This window comes from Sinocyclocheilus rhinocerous, unplaced genomic scaffold, assembly GCF_001515625.1.
Source record: "Sinocyclocheilus rhinocerous isolate Xijiao unplaced genomic scaffold, SAMN03320098_v1.1 scaffold2531, whole genome shotgun sequence".
NCBI classification, from domain to species: Eukaryota; Metazoa; Chordata; class Actinopteri; order Cypriniformes; family Cyprinidae; genus Sinocyclocheilus; species Sinocyclocheilus rhinocerous.
The window spans coordinates 15,718-34,195 of record NW_015661073.1 but is presented as its reverse complement, the minus strand read 5'-3'; the positions used below and the strand labels follow the sequence as shown (position 1 = coordinate 34,195).

General features: G+C 40.5%; 2 protein-coding genes across 2 annotated transcripts in view; both read right to left on the bottom strand.

Moving 5' to 3' along the window:
* Nucleotides 1–760: 760 nt before the first annotated feature.
* On the bottom strand, nt 761–6,671 carry LOC107726216 (zinc finger protein 608-like). The gene is made up of 6 exons (XM_016535738.1): nt 5,982–6,671; nt 4,792–4,927; nt 4,264–4,351; nt 1,804–4,087; nt 1,047–1,440; nt 761–942 (listed from the first exon to the last, which is right to left on the bottom strand). The coding sequence occupies exons 1-6, from the start codon at nt 6,669–6,671 to the stop codon at nt 761–763; spliced, it is 3,774 nt and encodes a 1,257-aa protein (XP_016391224.1).
* A 2,117-nt stretch (nt 6,672–8,788) lies between these two features.
* LOC107726215 (solute carrier family 12 member 2-like) overlaps nt 8,789–18,478 on the bottom strand; it is a gene marked incomplete at its 5' end in the record, with an annotated part of 25,200 nt that continues 15,510 nt past the window's right edge. Inside the window, 16 exons of the mRNA XM_016535737.1 lie at nt 8,789–9,159; nt 9,300–9,367; nt 11,440–11,575; nt 11,660–11,746; nt 11,944–12,055; nt 12,138–12,260; nt 13,397–13,537; nt 13,620–13,693; nt 13,778–13,884; nt 13,968–14,108; nt 14,197–14,308; nt 14,380–14,479; nt 15,083–15,238; nt 15,361–15,462; nt 15,551–15,674; nt 17,150–17,257. Coding sequence (XP_016391223.1) covers nt 9,024–9,159; nt 9,300–9,367; nt 11,440–11,575; nt 11,660–11,746; nt 11,944–12,055; nt 12,138–12,260; nt 13,397–13,537; nt 13,620–13,693; nt 13,778–13,884; nt 13,968–14,108; nt 14,197–14,308; nt 14,380–14,479; nt 15,083–15,238; nt 15,361–15,462; nt 15,551–15,674; nt 17,150–17,257 — 1,827 coding nt within the window. The remainder of the gene's footprint in view (nt 9,160–9,299; nt 9,368–11,439; nt 11,576–11,659; nt 11,747–11,943; nt 12,056–12,137; nt 12,261–13,396; nt 13,538–13,619; nt 13,694–13,777; nt 13,885–13,967; nt 14,109–14,196; nt 14,309–14,379; nt 14,480–15,082; nt 15,239–15,360; nt 15,463–15,550; nt 15,675–17,149; nt 17,258–18,478) is intronic.

Sequence of the window (18,478 nt, the reverse complement as noted above, 5' to 3'; positions counted from 1 at the left end):
TTTTTCCCGTCGTTAAACTAGCAAAAGTGGATTCGGACACGCCCTGAGTACACCTGTGCCATGCGCTTTAGACCATGCGCTTAGATCGTTAAAATAGGGCCCAAGGTGTACATTTGCAAGGTGTACATGCATTCCAGGGTTGCCAGGTCTGCGAAAACAAAACCAGCCCAATTGTTATTCAAAACTAGCCCAACCACGTTTTTTCTGCGGTTTTGTAAACATCTGTGAAAGACGTACTTTGAAGACAATATGTGTCTATGGTCGTCATGTTTTATTTGGTTAGACTGCCAAAGCCCTTGAACCGTACATAAACAATTTAAAGGTTATACTTTGTGCTGTCAATTTGTCTTTGGACAACTAGGCATATATGTGACCCTGGAGCACTAAACCAGTCATAAGGGTCAATTTTTCGAAACTGAGATTTAAACATCATCTGAAAGCTCGACTTAACACTGGTTTTGTGCTCCAGGGTCACATATTTAAAATGTATAGCGCCTACATAAATCCATCAAATTTATCAACTGTCTAATTCATCTTTTTAAGTACTTCAAGTGCATCGCTATAAACATGTTTCATGAGTCCATTTGCCAGCATTCATTTTATGTACTTTACATGTTATTGCTGTGTGTCTGGATGTTCCTGAAGAAACTATATTGTGGATATTTAGCAGATGCTGCTATCCAGAACAGCTTGTTTGTTTACATCACATTTAGGGCCATATTTGCCTCTGTTGTAGACAATAAGCCTTTCTAAAACTGGTTCACCAGTGTCTTTTACTTGTTTTTTGAACTGAGACACATACAACGGGAGATTTGCCGTGATACGGCAGGAGAGGATGTGACAGAAGCTCTAATGCTGTCGAATCTGTCACTGGTTTGCTGCTTTGAGCCCCCTCTGAATCCTCTCTCCCTGCCGTTTTTCCATACAGAGGATAATGGAAACCTAGAATGGAAAACACACAACTTACACTTACAAGTAGTTTGTAGTACAAGCTCCACTACATGAAAGTTTTGGGGTCATATTTACGATGTACAAAAGATGATTACCTGGGTAATTATGCACCAAAGCTGGAGACATCACTCTGTAAGCATTGCTGCTTGTCTCACACAGGTGTAAATAGGGGTAGGAGTGCTGAAACTGGATGAAGGACTGCTGGGGTGACGACGCGGCCCCTCTTGCGTTCTGCAAGTCTTCAGACGTCTCATCCACTATCTCGTCCACCTCCGGTCTGGTACTTTCCTCGATGACCTCGGCAGCCGTCTCACACTTGACGCTCTGGAGTTCGGCCTCCAGCCTGGACTCGGGCTCTAGAGGCATGTGCCAATCTTTCCCCTTGTTTGGACTCAGACTCATTTCCTCAGAGATCCTGTTGACCTCTTGATTTTGCTGCTTCACATATTTGGACTGATAAGAGTGGCTCCAGGACTGAGATTCTGAAGCCTAAACCCAGAGGAACATCTACTGTCAAACAGTTTCTGGTCTGACAACCAATGAAATCACACACCTTACAGGGAAGCCCTTTGTTATGAAACAGTAGCCCTGTGAAACTAGTGTTTAATGCTTTCTTTGTCATGGAAAATTTCAAAAGGATGGAAACGTCTTAGAAATCAATATGATCTCAATCATCAAAGAATCCTGGCAATTCGATCATTTGATGATTAAGGATCTTATTTCCAAAAACACCACTCAAAACAACATGATTTGGATTGTTATTCCAGCAAAACCAAGGGCATTTCTAGAAGTCTGTTATTTTCTTTAAAAGAACATTTCCTCAGTAAATGATAAGTAACATCAGTAACTTACATTTAGAAATGTTACATTTGTGTCCACATTTGATTTTGAGTTTGAACTCTCCAAACTGAGGTCTTCAGATTCCTTGAGGACCCCTTGTTCTTTTGACATGGAGATATGTGACAGTTTCCCCTGTTGCTGCTGCTGCTGAAACGACAGCTGCTTGTCCAAATCCACATAGATGAAGCCAGGTTTTGCACAGTTAATCTTAACAGAGTTCGCCCCTTTATGAATCGACTGAGGAGAGCTTATAAACAGTTTTTGCTCATCCTTTGTTCGTTCCTTTTGCTCAGATCCTCGTCTAACTTGACCTCTACTTTGCTTGCTATACTGCATTTCCTCACAGCATGCCTCACTGAGAGGTCTGTGGGTGCTGGGCATCATTAGAACCTTCTGGTCCATTGAAACACCCCGGCTGTACTGTCCATAGTACAAAGACTGAGCCAGCGCTGTGTGCGTTTCAGCGTACTGAAGCTGTGATTGGGAACTTGAGTGGCTAGAGGATTCTGAGCTTTTTATATCCTCATTTAAATCTCTCAAATCATCCTTCGTCCGACCGTAAGGTGAGGCCACCTTATGGAACGAAGTGGAACTGGCTTGCCCAGAATGCATGTAACCTGGGATGCAATGGGATTCATAACCATGGCCGTGAGATGTGGACTGGACCTCTTTTCCTGGGGTCACCGTGGGAGTGGTACTCACTGAGGGAATTTTGGGATTGATGTTGCTGTTTGAGTTAGAATCTTGTGTCGAGTTCCTTCTAGATCTTGAGTTTGATCCACCGTCCTCAGCTGCATCGGATATGTCGGAGTATGCAGGACTGTTTGTTTTAGCACTCACTCCATCTCCGTTTGTAAGAGGGACGCAGTCCATTCTTGCAGAGCTCCCGATGGAAGGACTCGGTGCATTGTCTGAGAAGGTGTACACCTTGTCGGCCTCGGCTCTGATACTCGCCATGCGGCTTTCTTGCGTTTCACTTGGACCGTTTACAACATCTTGCTTGCTCAAATGCTCTTTCAAGAGGCTCACGGGAAAGTCTTTCCCGATAGTCTTTGTATCATCCGCTTTTGTGTATATCGGGTCACTTTTGGGACTCCGGGGATCTTTACAATTCCTGTCCTTTAATCGATGCTTTTCCTTTCTCTTACTGTCTTTGCTCAGGACTGAGGCGGTGTTGGCCATGTTAACTTGTGCAATAACGTCCAGCTTTGGCTTGATGGGTTTCAGTGAGAGGTTCTTGGCTTTTGTGAGGGCAACAGTTGGAGAAGCCTGATGAGAAGAAACTTCTGTGATTTTAGTGGAAAATGCAGCGGGTGGAATAGCGGTCAGCTTCGGAGGAGCAGGGGCAGCGTTGATGAGTCTGTTGGTTCGAGACTTGGCTAAGCATCTCTCAGTGAACCCTTCTTTCTTAACTTTGCTACATATGTCCCTCTTATCAATAACACCCTCTGCTTCGAGCTTAGGCATCTCAACAGATGTACTACGATCCGTCATGAGGCAGTTCTCAAGGACAACGGACATGTTGGAAATGAGTGGGAGGTTGCTCAGATCATCTATGGATCCATCTTTACTTGCCACATTAGGGCGTAGTTTTGCATTGGCTTTGGGACTGCTATCATTGTTGAGCAATGCTTTCCTGCTCTTTGGAGAACCGACTGCATTGAGTTTATACATGCTTCTGGGCTTCTTGGAGATGATGTTCTCAGAAGAATCAAAAGGTACCGAGCTGAGTGCTTCATCAAAATCTGAAAGCCTGTCCTCGCTCTCCACCTCAAACTCTTGCTTTCTGTCACTGTTCAGGTGAGCGTGTGACTGGTGGTAACGGAGCCCGTTGATATGTTTGTACTTCTTGTTGCAGTTCGGATGCGGACAGTCTATTAGCATTGGGGACGCGCAAACTTGATCAAGAAACACAGGGTCGGATTTACCCTGAGGGGTGGAAGGAGCGCTCCTGGATTTGGCTCGTATCCTTTTCCCATTCCCATTCCTAATGTCCTCCGAGACCAAACTTAAATCTAGATCGGCTGGGGCTTTGCCTTTTCGTTTTCCACATATAAGTGAATTGGATTTGATGTCCTCCATGGCGTAGTATCCAGGTGTCCTACAGCCACTGAGGTTCAGACTCCCTCGTCTTCCTTTGTTGCCGATTCCCACTCCGCGCCTCTTGTGAGTTAGCCCTCGTATCTTGGAAAGACTCGGGTCTACAGCTGGTTGATCTGGTATGGCCAGCCGCATCCGTTTACCACGTCCACGCGCATAAGGCATTTCAGAATCACTCATTGGTGATTCACAAAACCTAGTTAAGAACAACAAGGAGTTATAAGTGCATGTAAATAAATCAACTTTCTTTAAATGAACGGATCTAAAATCAAAACGGGTTTGACTCTAGACCTAAAATACGTCTTGAATCTTAATTTAAATGTGTATATACACTACAAGTCAAGCATTCAAGAAGTAAGGAAGGTGTTTTACCGTGGTGGAGCCCAGTCATGCTTGGTACAGTCCAAGAGAGTGCCCACATAGGTCCTTTTCCTCCATGTGACATTCACAACTAGAACCCCTGAAATCAAAGTGAAACAGTCACAGAAATGAGTCCCTCTAAAAAATATTAAAAGTAAAAAGCAACCAAAATATTCCAAAAGATTAAAACATTTTCGAAAGGATTCATTCTGTGCTTGATCTCAGTGATGGAAGTTAAGATGGTGGTCTGCAATTTTAATTTGCTTAATCAATATGCAACCAGTGTCTCCTCTTCCTCCAAATTCTTCCGTCTCACAGCTGCTTTGAAAACGCAGTCCTGTGGAGCTAATGACAAAACTCGCCCTAAACTCATCACATATCCAGTGTAACCAATTTGAATACAGTCATTCATAATGTGGTGAAGAAGAAAATGTGATGCAAGATACTAACTGGAAACACATGCATGCAGACAATTTCACAACAGTATATTGTATATTGTTTTATATATGTGAGACATTGCACAGAATAACATGCTCTCACCTTCCTCCGTTTCATGCCACACAATACCCTCTAGATTGACACTCGTTCCTGGTTGACATGGCTCCATGTAGCTGGACTCGAGGGCTTTCTCGGCTTCCTGTGTGTTAGTTCCAACCGACCGCGTCTTAACACTCAACTGGAGAGAGAGAGAGAGAGCACAAACACAGTGCTAGCTGAAGTATAATGCAGTTGCATGCGCTCATGCCACACAATACCCTCTAGATTGACACTCGTTCCTGGTTGACATGGCTCCATGTAGCTGGACTCGAGGGCTTTCTCGGCTTCCTGTGTGTTAGTTCCAACCGACCGCGTCTTAACACTCAACTGGAGAGAGAGAGAGAGAGAGCACAAACACAGTGCTAGCTGAAGTATAATGCAGTTGCATGCGAGTTTCTTTTTGATTTTGCATTTGACTTTTGTATTTTTAAATTCAACAATCAAGTGATCACGTAATCCTCCTCATTCAAGGAGAACACACAAAACCTCTTACAGCATTAAGTCGGCATGTCAGTACAGCCCTGTGAATGGTGGTGTCTTTCTGAGCGATGTCACTGGAATCAAGGCGAAATGAAAAAGACATCTAGATGTACAGGGACAATAGTGCAGAATGGCCAAGACTGGAGGAGGTGGAGCTTGTCTCTATGTTTAAAACTGTAAATATCACAAGCATCTTGGCTTCAAACAAGCCAGTATGTCTTTGTCCAAAACAAGCAGAGGGAATTGTGATGCTTAGGTTTCCATTGGCAACAGACGTGAAGAATTTCACAGGGGCTGCGTTAACAAAGGAAATGGCTGACAAACAAAAGAAAACCTCTCTATATTGCTATTGCAAACCAAGCCAACCAAAACGACTTCATTGCACGGAAGGTGTTTGGTGCTCTTTTTGTTTTTGACGAATCTCGCCGGCTGGAAAGAGATTCACGTAGCCTAGCTCACAAAGCAGCAAACAGACACGGAAGCACCTTTTGGTTTCAGCGTCATTCTCAAGCACACAAACACTGAATCCGCCATCAGCTCAACCTGCTCGTTTCTTCACGTCCATAACGGATCGTGATAGTTGCACACATTAGCAGTCTGACTGCATGATGGGATTGGTATCATGATCGCACGGGTCATTTGGACGCATTACACGCGCATTATCAACTTGGTGATTCGACATGAAGGTTTCTGAAGGACAGATGTGAGCTTACCGTCCTCAGGCTGTTCTCCTCGGTGCTCGTGTCGTCAGTGTGGTCAACAATAGCCGCGTCCATTCCGCCCCTACCGATGAGATTCTCCGTTCCTCCCAAGGCGCTTCCGTTCTCTGACAGCGGGCCGAATTCATCGCTAGGCTTCTCTTTCCGCGTCCTCGCCGAGTCTTTCTCTCTTTTCACTCCTTTGCTCTGGGTTTTGCCCTTTTTGCAGTCTTTGGCTCGGGCGGGCGGCGTGGGCTGGTCGCTGTCCACCGGCGCTGGTGCTGAATTCATCTCTCCGCCGCGTCCTTGAGCCTCGCGCCGCTTACCGACGCAAACTTTAGGAATGCCGCTCACCATCTCCAGCGACGGGAATCGATCCGCATCCGTGGTGGAATTCCTGCGTTTCAGCTTGAATTTCTTGGGCTCTTTGCAGAGGAGCGTCTGCTCGCTGGCGGCGGAGGCTCGCGTCAGGCCGTCGAACGCGGCGCCTGCGCTCGAGCAATTGTATTCGAGCTCTTCGCGACCTTCCACCGCGCTTTTAACGCTCAAAACGCGATTCATCTCCAATCTCTGTCGATCCTTCTCCAAATCCGCGTCCAGGTCGATGATCAGATTCCCAACCCCGATCTCCCAGTCATCCCCGCTGTCATCCGGATCCGCTCCGTGCGTCTTGATTCTCTGCTGAAGGGAGGAACTGACTGACATTCTCCACACAGGATTTCTGACAGAAAACGGTGATGAATCCTAAATCAAGTGGATGGGAGGGTATTAATCACACACGAGTGCTAATGGAAACTGAATTGCCGTGGTGCTGGAGAAACGCTCGTGACTGAACTCTCAACACATTAAAACATCTTAGATCAACATGTGTAACTAATGTTTTGAGTGAAGCAATGATTGTGTTGCAAGTGAATCCATCAATAAGTTACAGCAGCATCGTCATGTTTTATTTTCTGAAGGCCTTAAAAAGTATTAAATCAGAGCAGAAAGTCCCAAAGTCATGTTGCAAAGCATGAATATCTTCCTGAGTATTTATTGTTTTCCAAATGTCTAAACATCAAAACATTAACTCAAGGAACTTACAACAAATGTCTTCAAATATTGAACGAAATAAAGTGAGTTTAAGCTTAAAACAAGTATCTGTCAATGCAGTATGAAAACTTTGCCTTTAATTAAGTTGATTTTGATCCTAAACTCACTTCAATTTGATCAGTTTCTCAGAAAACAAGACTTCTTAAAGTCATTTTGCATTTCAAGTAAATGTATTGTGATTTAAGATTCTTTAGACATTTGCACTGGAAAACAAGACAAAAACACTGATTAAGAACATTTTGACATATTGTGTTCCCTTCAATTTATTCCTTAAATACTTGGTCTTAAAGTCTTATAGCTTTATCAAACACTGATTTACACTGCCACACTTGTTTCTTTAGTTTCTGCTCAAGTTGGAGCTTCAGCTCAAATGATTTAAATCATTAATTAAATTAAAAGTCAAAAAATGCAATGAACTACACTGTAAAAAGGGCATATGTGCATTTGTGTGTATTAGTTAGCAGTCGCATTTTCAATTACCCCGAATAAGCATTTCTCACAGTTTATAGCTGCAATAAACTGCAATTTTACCTTTTTTTGTTTTAATATTCATGGACATGATACAATAATGCACGGAAAACACAAATTACATAGTTAAAATCAAGGCCATTTATTTAATGCATTGCATCTTTCTTGTCTAGAACAGTGTTTTTTAACATTTGCATTGGCACTAAGACACGTACAAACTCACTTTCTCCAGAATTATCAGAATTAGTAGGTTCTTAGTAAACTATGTGATAGCGTCTAAGAACAGCAGCCTGAATAGATACTGTGTAGACTGACGGCGTTTGAAGATATGATGAAGATAAGCTCAAATATGTTCAGAGCGAGTTTGACTGTAGGAGGCAAGAATTTCATTTCAGGCTTGGCGATGAGAAATGGCATCACTGTTCTGGATTAAGAAAAATAAAGGGGTTTTACTTTTATCCCCAGAGTGTTAGTGCAAAAATGGACATTAAAGGATAGTTCACCCAAAAATGAAAATGTTGTCATCATTTACTGTCGTTCCAAACCTGTATGAAAAGAAGCTATTTTGAAGGTTTGTAAATGATGACAGAATATTCATTCTTGGGTGAACTGTCCCTTTAAATTTATTTCAAGCATCATATGTGACCCTGGAGCACAAAACCAGTCATCAGGGTCAATTTTCCGAAATTGAGTAGGGCATATGTGCATTTGTGTGTATTAGTTAGCAGTCGCATTTTCAATTACCCCGAATAAGCATTTCTCACAGTTTATAGCTGCAATAAACTGCAATTTTACCTTTTTTTGTTTTAATATTCATGGACATGATACAATAATGCACGGAAAACACAAATTACATAGTTAAAATCAAGGCCATTTATTTAATGCATTGCATCTTTCAATGTCTCTCTTGTCTAGAACAGTGTTTTTTAACATTTGCATTGGCACTAAGACACGTGCAAACTCACTTTCTCCAGAATTAGTAGGTTCTTAGTAAACTATGTGATAGCGTCTAAGAACAGCAGCCTGAATAGATACTGTGTAGACTGACGGCGTTTGAAGATATGATGAAGATAAGCTCAAATATGTTCAGAATGAAGTTCTTAGCAATGCATATTACTAATCACAAATTAAGTTTTGATATATTTACGGTAGGACATTTACAAAATATCTTCATGGAACATGATCTTTACTTAATATCCTAATGATTTTTGGCATAAAAGAAAAATGGATAATTTTGACTCGTACAATGTATTGTTGGCTATTGCTACAAATATACCCCAGCGACTTAACACTGCTTTTGTGCTCCAGGGTCACATTTGATCTGCTCTTTTAGAGGTAAGTGTTGTTACATTAAAAATATCTACTAGTAAACTTTTCTGTAGCACTGGTTATTTCAGCTCAATATATTAAATATACTGTAAGTCGATTTGGCAACAGCGAACAAATCTGGTCAATATACAAATGTACTGATTGTAACACAGTCACGTCTGGTTCTCTTCACGAGTAGAAGGTCAGAACACTCTGATGGTTTCCTCGGACAAGAAGAATCGGTGGCAGATCTTTAGTTAACGTGTCCAGCCAGGTCATGTAAAGAGCGCTGGACACCGTCCCCTTCCTGGCGAGCGGCATGGTTCTGTCAAACCCAAATGAATCAGATGCTCAGATGAATCAAATCATCAGCCAAAAGACAGTATCAGGCACCTGTGTGCTTCATAAGGGCCGCATATATTCAAATGAAGTGTTTTATTTGTTAAATGTGTGGTCAGTACTTACATGACAATGAGGTTGGCTGTGCTCGAGTGTTCCTTCAGAAGCTCGTTCAGTCTGATCTGGCGATTCGACTAAATGAAAGAACAGTAAGAACTGATGTCACTCGCATGTTGATGCTATTTCAGACATTATCTGGGGCCATTCACACAGATCAAAGCAAAAAGGTCGAGACATGGGCAGTGGAACTGGGGAAAAAACGCAAGGTCTAGAGATGTGTTTTTTAAAAGCTGAATTTCTTTTACTTTTCACTTGAACTTCTTGTGCTCTTGCATTATCAGCACACGTTTTTCCTGTTTAACACTGTAAAGCTGCTTTGACATTAGTGACTTGTCTTTTAACTGTGTTTTTAGATGCAGTTTTGTGTGTGTTTACATAGAAAAACAATGGAAAAGTAGTGCAGTGGAATGGAAAAACATGTTCTGTGGTCAGTTCTTTATATCTGTTTGTATAACATGGGAATTCTAAATATACTGCCAGTTCAAACCTGTTTTGTTAATAGGGACGGAAAATCATAAGGGTTTCGGTTTTGAGGATGCAAATGACTTTTATAACCACTGCAACTGAGTTTGAGTAGTCTGAAACTGATTTGCATGGAAGCCCGTTTCTGCCACTGCATAAAAAATGAAAAAGGTAATTGTCACTTTTTGTCTCACAATTCTGACTTTTTTTCTCAGAATTGCGCTTGTTATAAAGTCAGAATTGCGTGATATAAACACACAGTTCTGAGAAATAAAGTCAGAATTGACAAACATGAAATTGTAAGAAAATAGCCTTTTTTCCTTAGAATTAGACTTTAAAACTCCTGGGGAAAAAACGCAAGGTCTAGAGATGTGTTTTTTAAAAGCTGAATTTCTTTTACTTTTCACTTGAACTTCTTGTGCTCTTGCATTATCAGCACACGTTTTTCCTGTTTAACACTGTAAAGCTGCTTTGACATTAGTGACTTGTCTTTTAACTGTGTTTTTAGATGCAGTTTTGTGTGTGTTTACATAGAAAAACAATGGAAAAGTAGTGCAGTGGAATGGAAAAACATGTTCTGTGGTCAGTTCTTTATATCTGTTTGTATAACATGGGAATTCTAAATATACTGCCAGTTCAAACCTGTTTTGTTAATAGGGACGGAAAATCATAAGGGTTTCGGTTTTGAGGATGCAAATGACTTTTATAACCACTGCAACTGAGTTTGAGTAGTCTGAAACTGATTTGCATGGAAGCCCGTTTCTGCCACTGAATAAAAAATGAAAAAGGTAATTGGCACTTTTTGTCTCACAATTCTGACTTTTTTTCTCAGAATTGCGCTTGTTATAAAGTCAGAATTGCGTGATATAAACACACAATTCTGAGAAATAAAGTCAGAATTGACATAAACATGCAATTGTAAGAAAATAGTCTTTTTTCCTTAGAATTAGACTTTAAAACTCAATTCTGAGAAAAACTGAATTGCGAGAGAAAAGTCAGAATTGTGAGATATAAACATGCAATTGTAAGAAAATAGTCTTTTTTCCCCCCCCTCAGAATTGGACTTTATAACTCAATTCTGAGAAAAGTCGTCAGAATTGTGAGAAAAAAGTCAGAATTGCAAGATATAAAAAGTCACAATTACCTTGTTTTATGTTTTATTCAGTGGCGGAAACGGGCTTCCATAGATTTGAGTCTTTTGATTAATTCATTAAAAAGAATCAGTTCTTAAGAGTCTTTTGTTCAGACCACACTATGTTTGTGTGCAATTAGTGAAAACTGCACAATAGAAATGTTGTTTATTTGTCTTTGTATTATTTTGTGGTCCTCAGTGTTTCTCTCTCATCACATTCAAACTTAAACAGAAGTAACTCAACTAAAACATCATTTCTAGAATGTAAATTCAGTAGCAGCGCAGGCAACACTGTCAGAGTATTGTTGTTCAGTCTACACTGATGGCAGAATATAGACATTTAAGAACTATTAGCAGATCAAATCATCATGAAAAAATCAATTGGTTCCAATATTTTTTCTTTAACAATGTAACTGCTTCTAAATAAGATCCATCCAAATAAGGCTGGTTAGTATGTGCTCCTGGAAGAGCTATGTCTTAAGGCGTCTTTCTGATTAGTTCTCACACATAAGAGTGCCATCTCAAAGCAATGTAAGAGTAGCTGATGGTAACCTTGGCCCTGTAGAGCTCCAGCTCATTATCTGTGATCCTCCAGGGTTCTTCAGCCTTCAGTTTCTCAGCGGCTTCTTGCTCCATGTCGTCCTCGTTCAGTCTGTACGGCTCGATCATCTCCTCAAACATCTTCTTGCTGAGCACAAAATCAAACAACAGCTGCTTCTCGTGGATACCGGAGCAAAACATGCTCATTATTAGCCAATGGATCGAAACTTACTTGTGCTTCTTTGGCTTAATGTTGATGTCTCCAAGAACGGTGATGTCAGAGAAGTCAATCCTGAACTTACTGAGCAACGCCGCCATTCTGCGCGAGACCAAATGCTTTAGTGGTTTTCACTAAATGTAGCTGAATATCTCCATTATTTAAATGGCTTTATTTGTTAAACGAGTTTGGACACACTGACTGAATTCCTCAGGATCTTAAAAATCGTAAGGTCTTAAGACTTCGTCTTCTTTATAAAACCAAGCAAAAGAACAAAATACATTCAACGTAATACTCACGCTCTGCGGTCGTGGTCGATCCTGTTTATCTTTCCTCCAATGAACACGCGGATCTTGCAGTCGCGCCATTTATTTTTGTTGGTTAGCAAATACGGTATCAAAAGAGTCAAGCCTACAATGAGTAATCAATCACAGCGTCATTTATTGAAGCTACATAATCATCAAACTACACTGAAATGGAAATAACTCTTTACCTCCGTCGTCAAACAGCCACCAAACATCAATGGTTCCTTTGCTCTGTTTCTTCTGGAACTGTTGACTAGCGGTCAGAAGTTTCTCGTCCGCAGGACTGAGCTGCATCGGAGGCTTCTTGGTGTCTGAAACCACACATGCATCGTCAAGAGAGGAGAAATTAGCATCAGCTTACCAGGTACATAAATCTGAGACACCAAAAGCCATTCCGTGGAGAATTAACATTCATCGTGAATTTACACTCTAAAAAATGCTGGGCTGTTTCAACCCAACTTTGGGTCAAATATGGACTAACCCAACTTTTGGGTTAAAACTTTGATTTAAAAATTTAACCCAACAGCTGGGTTAGTTCATATTTGACCCAACATTGGGTTGAAACAACCTAGCATTTTTAAAGTGTAAGAACAAGATCAGGACTAATCCCTGAGCGTATTGAGTCTGAGGTTCTGAAGAACACAAATCTGTACATTCCTACATTGAAGGAAATTCATGAACTGGAGGATATTTGGAGTAGCTCTAATGGGAACACAATAAAATGGACAAAGACTTGAGCTCAGTCTTTTTCCGGTTTACTCTCTTCACACAAACACTCATTAAAGGATTAGTTCACCCAAAAGATGAAAATGTTTCCAAACAGCTGATAAAAACATCACAATAATCCACAAGTAATCCACAGCACTCCAGTCCATCAGTTAACATCTGGAGAAGACAAAAACTGAAACTAATTCAGCATTAAGACGTTTTGAACTAAAATACCATAGAGTCCATAATCCATAATAACTCTTCCTCCAGTGAAAAAGTGCATCTCCTGTTGTCTCTCACATCAAAATCCAGCCACATATTTACATATTTAAACGCTGCTTGATCTGTGCAGATTTCTCTCCTGATTCAGACCAGAACACTTTTTCACTGGAGGAAGCGTTATTATGGATTATGGACTCATATTTTTTATGGATTATATGGACTTTTAGTTAAAAGCGTCTTAATGCTGGATTTGTTTCAGCTTTTGTCTTCTCCAGATGTTAACTGATGGACTGGAGTGCTGTGGATTATTTGTGGATTATTGTGATGTTTTTATCAGCTGTTTGGACTCTCATTCTGACGGCACCCATTCACTGCAGAGCATCCATTGCTGAGACACTGATGCAATGCTACATTTCTACAAACCTGATGAAGAAACAAACTCATCCTAATCTTGAGCACATTTTCATTTTCGGATGAACTATTCCTTTAACCGTGCAGCACGTCATGATTTTCTGACCTCTGAAGATGAGCGGGCTGCTTTGGCAGCTGGTGGATTTAGATGATGGTTTTGAGGAATCGCTGTCAAAGTCTTTGATGTTGATGGACACCAAGAGATCCTTCATTCCAGGAGCTTTCTCCTGCGAGGTCTGAATTTCATCTGAAGAAAGACCAACAGAAGCGGAGTTAAAATCACTGATGAAAAGACTCAAACCATTTACACTTTAGCCAGGAAACTCGACCTTGAATGTGAGAGATGTCGAGACCTTCCTTCAGTCTCAAGAGAACCACCCCGAACTGCAGGTCAAACGCGTCACTGAAACACACACAGCGATCATTCAGATGAAGATTTCAGTTCTTAAAGATGAAGACATGAAGAGCGTCACACAGTCAGACTCACTGGATGGTGTTGATGTAGGTTTCCACATCCTTCATCTCACCGTTCCTCCAGTTGTTCTTAAAGCCAAACACCAGTGTGTTGGGTTTTAGGCGACCCAAACCAGTGGTCTGTGAATCCCAACAACATCAGGTTTACTCTTAGTTTTAAATGCGTTCTGATTCAGTTCATTACATGAGCTCTTCGTTCTGACCTGTAGAAGATACTGGGCTCCTTGTCTGAGATCATCAGCAAACACAGGAGTGTAAAAGGCTTTGATTTGTGTCTTCAGGAGCCAGCGCTGATAGCGGACCTGCTCGTTCATCATGTCCTTATAGTTCGGCCTACGGAATCCCTGTGGAAAAATGCAAGGACAAGTGCATGTTTGGTTGAGTAGCTGCTCATAACTCATAATGTGTCAGATGTTTATTGAATTTACTAACCGTGCGCACATGGCCACAGACCATCAAGCCCACGTTTTTGGTGAAGGCGTGCACTAGATACAGCAGCGCCGGTCTTGAGTTTGGGTATCCGGACATTACGAGACACTGAGGCCTGTGGGAAAATGATTTAAGTTCTCTCTATAGAGTCACATATGACAGCATCTGCATCTGTTGGTGGATCACCTGAAGTTCTTGATATGGTCCTCAACCCCCGTGAGATGCAGACTGTGCGTTAGTGCCTTATTGTACATCAGCGCTTGTGTCGACGAACCCCAGTTGACATCTGAAGCAGAAAGATGCATTTTGACACTCAGTTGTGATTTATGACTTTAAAACATAAGCGATAACACGTTACAATAAAGCCTCAAATTAGTTGAAGGGACAGTTCACACCAAAATCTAAATTCTGTCATCATTTACTCACCCTCATGTTGTTCCAAACCTGTATGAGTTCCTTTCTTGTGGATAGAAGATATTTTGAAGAATGTTGGTAACCAAACAGTTGTTGGTAGCCATTGACTTCCATAGTAGGGGGGAAAAAACACTATGGAAGTCATTGGCTACCAGAAACTGTTTGGTTACCAACATTCTTCAAAATGTCAGAACTGAATCTTCTCTCTGGCGACGTATGCAGGATTCTCCAATCATTTAGTGTACTTAAACTCCGCCCCTGCAGGGCACGCTCTTCTGAGAGCCACGCCCACATCCCAACATCCAATCAACAACCGATGCATGAACCAAGTCCCATCCTACAGTTTTCTTTGTCGATAATCTCACATCACAATACAGAAGAAAAGATCTGTCGATACTTCAGTTTTATTGCGACAAATGAGACCTTATTGTAAAGTGTTTTCACATAATCATAATGAACTGAAAACAGAACTGACCTGGTTTCTTGTAGCTGACGTAGATGTAGAGCGCCAGGACGATGACGTTTGTGAGCAGCGCCGCCCACCAGTTGATCACGAACATCACCACGCAGCACAGCACGGCTCCGGCTAACGACACCCACTTGTTATAGTATTTGAAGCTCGGACGCCACCCTGTTCAGACAGAGATCTGTGAATTACTCACTGATGAATGAAACCATCAGTGTCAGCGACCTGAGGAGGAACACCACGCTCATTTTCAGTTTCATCAGTGAGGATTTCTGCTTCACACTTGCCTGGGGAGTTCGCCATCGACGCGTGGAAAACAGAGAAATTTATCAAGGCGTAAGAGGCCAAGAAGAAGTTGGAAATGATGGGAGCGATGATGTTTAACTCAGCTGAAACACCAACACACTGGATTTTAGACACAGTCTCTGTCATTGACGTGTAAGCAGATAAGTCAGCATTAAGTGGGGTGTAGTTTACCGATCAGGATGAAGGCCAGGCCGATGATGAAGGTGAGAACGTAAGCACGCAGAGGCTCTTTGTTCTTCCCGTATCCTTTGGCAAACACATGCATTCCAGGGTAGATTTTATCCTTACACAAGGCCTATAAAACCACACACACATTAAACTCCTCCATCGACTCACACAACAGATAACCTGAAGAACAGAATGAGGGTTATATGAAACATTATAAGATCATAGGAAACTCTGATATATAATATTTGGCCAATATATGTAACCCTGCAGCACAAAAGCAGTCTTAAGTCGCTGGGGTATATTTGTAGCAATAGCCAACAATACATTGTATGGGTCAAAATTATAGATTTTTCTTTTATGCCAAAAATCATTAGGATATTAAGTAAAGATCATGTTCCGTGAAGATATTTTGCAAATTTCCTACTGTAAATATATCAAAACTTAATTTTTGATTAGTAATATGCATTGCTAAGAACTTCATTTGAACAACTTTAAAGATGATTTTCTCAATATTTAGATTTTTTTGCACCCTCAGATTCCAGATTTTCAAATAGTTGTATCTCAGCCAAATATTGTCCTATCCTAACAAACCATACATCAATGGAAAGATTATTCAGATGATGTGTACATCTCAATTTAAAAAAATTGACCCTTATGACTCCAGGTTTTGTACTCCAGGGTCACATATAGGGTATGGGCATGCAAGATGCTTTATCATTCATCGTTTACGCATTTGGTAGACACTTTTAATCCAAAGCGATTTACATTGCATTGCATCAAGCTTTCCATGCTTTCAGTTCATGCATTCCCTTGGAATTGACCGTAACCGTAACCTGTCTATGTCCGTCAAACACAATGATTATGCTCGCTCGCTGATGCACCTGATGATTGTGTAATAAATGACTCCAAATGCAACTTATCATAGTTGATCACTGCACAAAAATCAGAAAGCGCACGCTTTTGTATCAGGAAGATACTGCAGAAGGTGAGAAAATAGGGGAAAGTGTCAAGAAATCAGAGAGGAAAAATGTGTAACGGATGCAAATAGGTAATTCATGTGTTTTTCTTGTGCTCATCACATTAATTATTACTTATCAGACCACAGAGCTGTTGAAACCAGAGACTCACACCATTCAGCATGCATCTGTTTTTAAAATAAAACCAAATAATCCACACACATACAGAGAAATCAGCAGATGCATCTTGGATGAAGCCCATGTGCATTTTGAGGTGCTTAATGTAGATAGAGATTTATGATGGGAATAAACCAAATATCCTCCTCAGATTTTAAGACGATGAAGAATTCTGCCATATAACACTTTATGTAATTGTCTAAATTTGATCTGGTGTTAATGAAAACTGCCCAAACACACAAGCTTTATTTGTAGTCATTTCTGTAACGGAGAAAATATGGCAGAATCATGGAAGTGAACGAAAGTCAGTGTCAGTTCTTTACTTTTTTTGAGATTACTGGCTGATTTCGGGGACGCAACGAACAAAACTCCATGAACTAGCAACTCTGGATACCTAGTATCCAAATTACAATACCTTTTAACCAAAGTTAAAGAAATTCTTCAGAAGGAGGTTTGTTTGTGTCCTGACCTGGAAGACTTTGGGAGCGCTGACCAGAGACGCCAGCGCCGATGAGAGAGTGGCAGAGAAGATCCCAGCTGTAATCAGTGGCCCAAAGCCAGACACCAAACTCATCACCTGAAATGATATGATATGTATGATATAGCACTTTATTGTCAGACGAGTCTGAAATGTTTCTTGCATGACAGTATCTATGTTTATAACAATCAACATCCTACCCTCATCCGTCCCTCGGGTCATTTTGACCCAAAAAGTTTTTTCAAAAAATCATGTTGATCATACAAGATTTCTTTACTTTTGTCACACTCGCACTGGGAATACACCAAATGGATTCGAGGAGTTTAAATGGGTGCAATAAAAAAAGTAACAAAAGTGTCCCTCGTGGGTCATTTTGACCCGAATAGGAATGAATGGAATTTACGAGAAAACTGCATTTTTCATTACATTAGATTTTTTTTAATATACAAAATCTGAGACAATCCAGTAAAGATTTATACCCAAACGAAGGGTTGAGACTACAGAATATCCCCAATGCAGAAAAAACTCACATACGCACACGCACACACACATGCACAAACACACACATGGTACACACACTCCCATAGAACACATTATAATATGTTTCATGTTTCTGCTGGGATATGACTGTCATTTTCCCATTTTTTTGACTTAACACAGTTAAATTTGAGTGATGTGGTGGAGACCAATGAGTTTATACCATATTTATATTTAAAAAAAAATATTATATATTTATTTCATATTTATGAAATTGTATGAACATACATATGTTTAGGTTATAATTCAGTTATTTTTTACAAAATATGGATTTTGTAATGTTTCAATATATATTTTAATCCATAAACAACCAAATTGAAGTTCTCATGTTTCATTTGTTTTGCTCATTTAAAAATCTCCATAGGGTTCTATAGGCCCCTCTAGTGGCTCTAACCATAAAATGCAATTTTATGTAATTTTTCCCCGCCAGATGGCATCAGAGACACTCAGTGACTCAATCCCAATGCCATCTGTTGGTTTTTGATGAAACAGGACTGAAATTGTGTCTTTCTTTGTTTTTTTTGGTGAAATAATGTACAAAAACTACTTATTTGCTTATGTTTTCTTAAAAATATCCAGAATAAAAGGTAAATATGATAAAAAAAAATCACCAAAAAAATAATAGAAAAATGCATCATATCTGAAATATGCACCTACATAAAAAATTTGAAAAAAAAAGTTCCAATATAAGCTTTCTGAACCAAAAATAAAATGAGTGTCATTTTTGGCCTTCGGGTCATTTTGACCCGCGAGGGACACTTTTGTTATAGGTTCGGGAGGGAC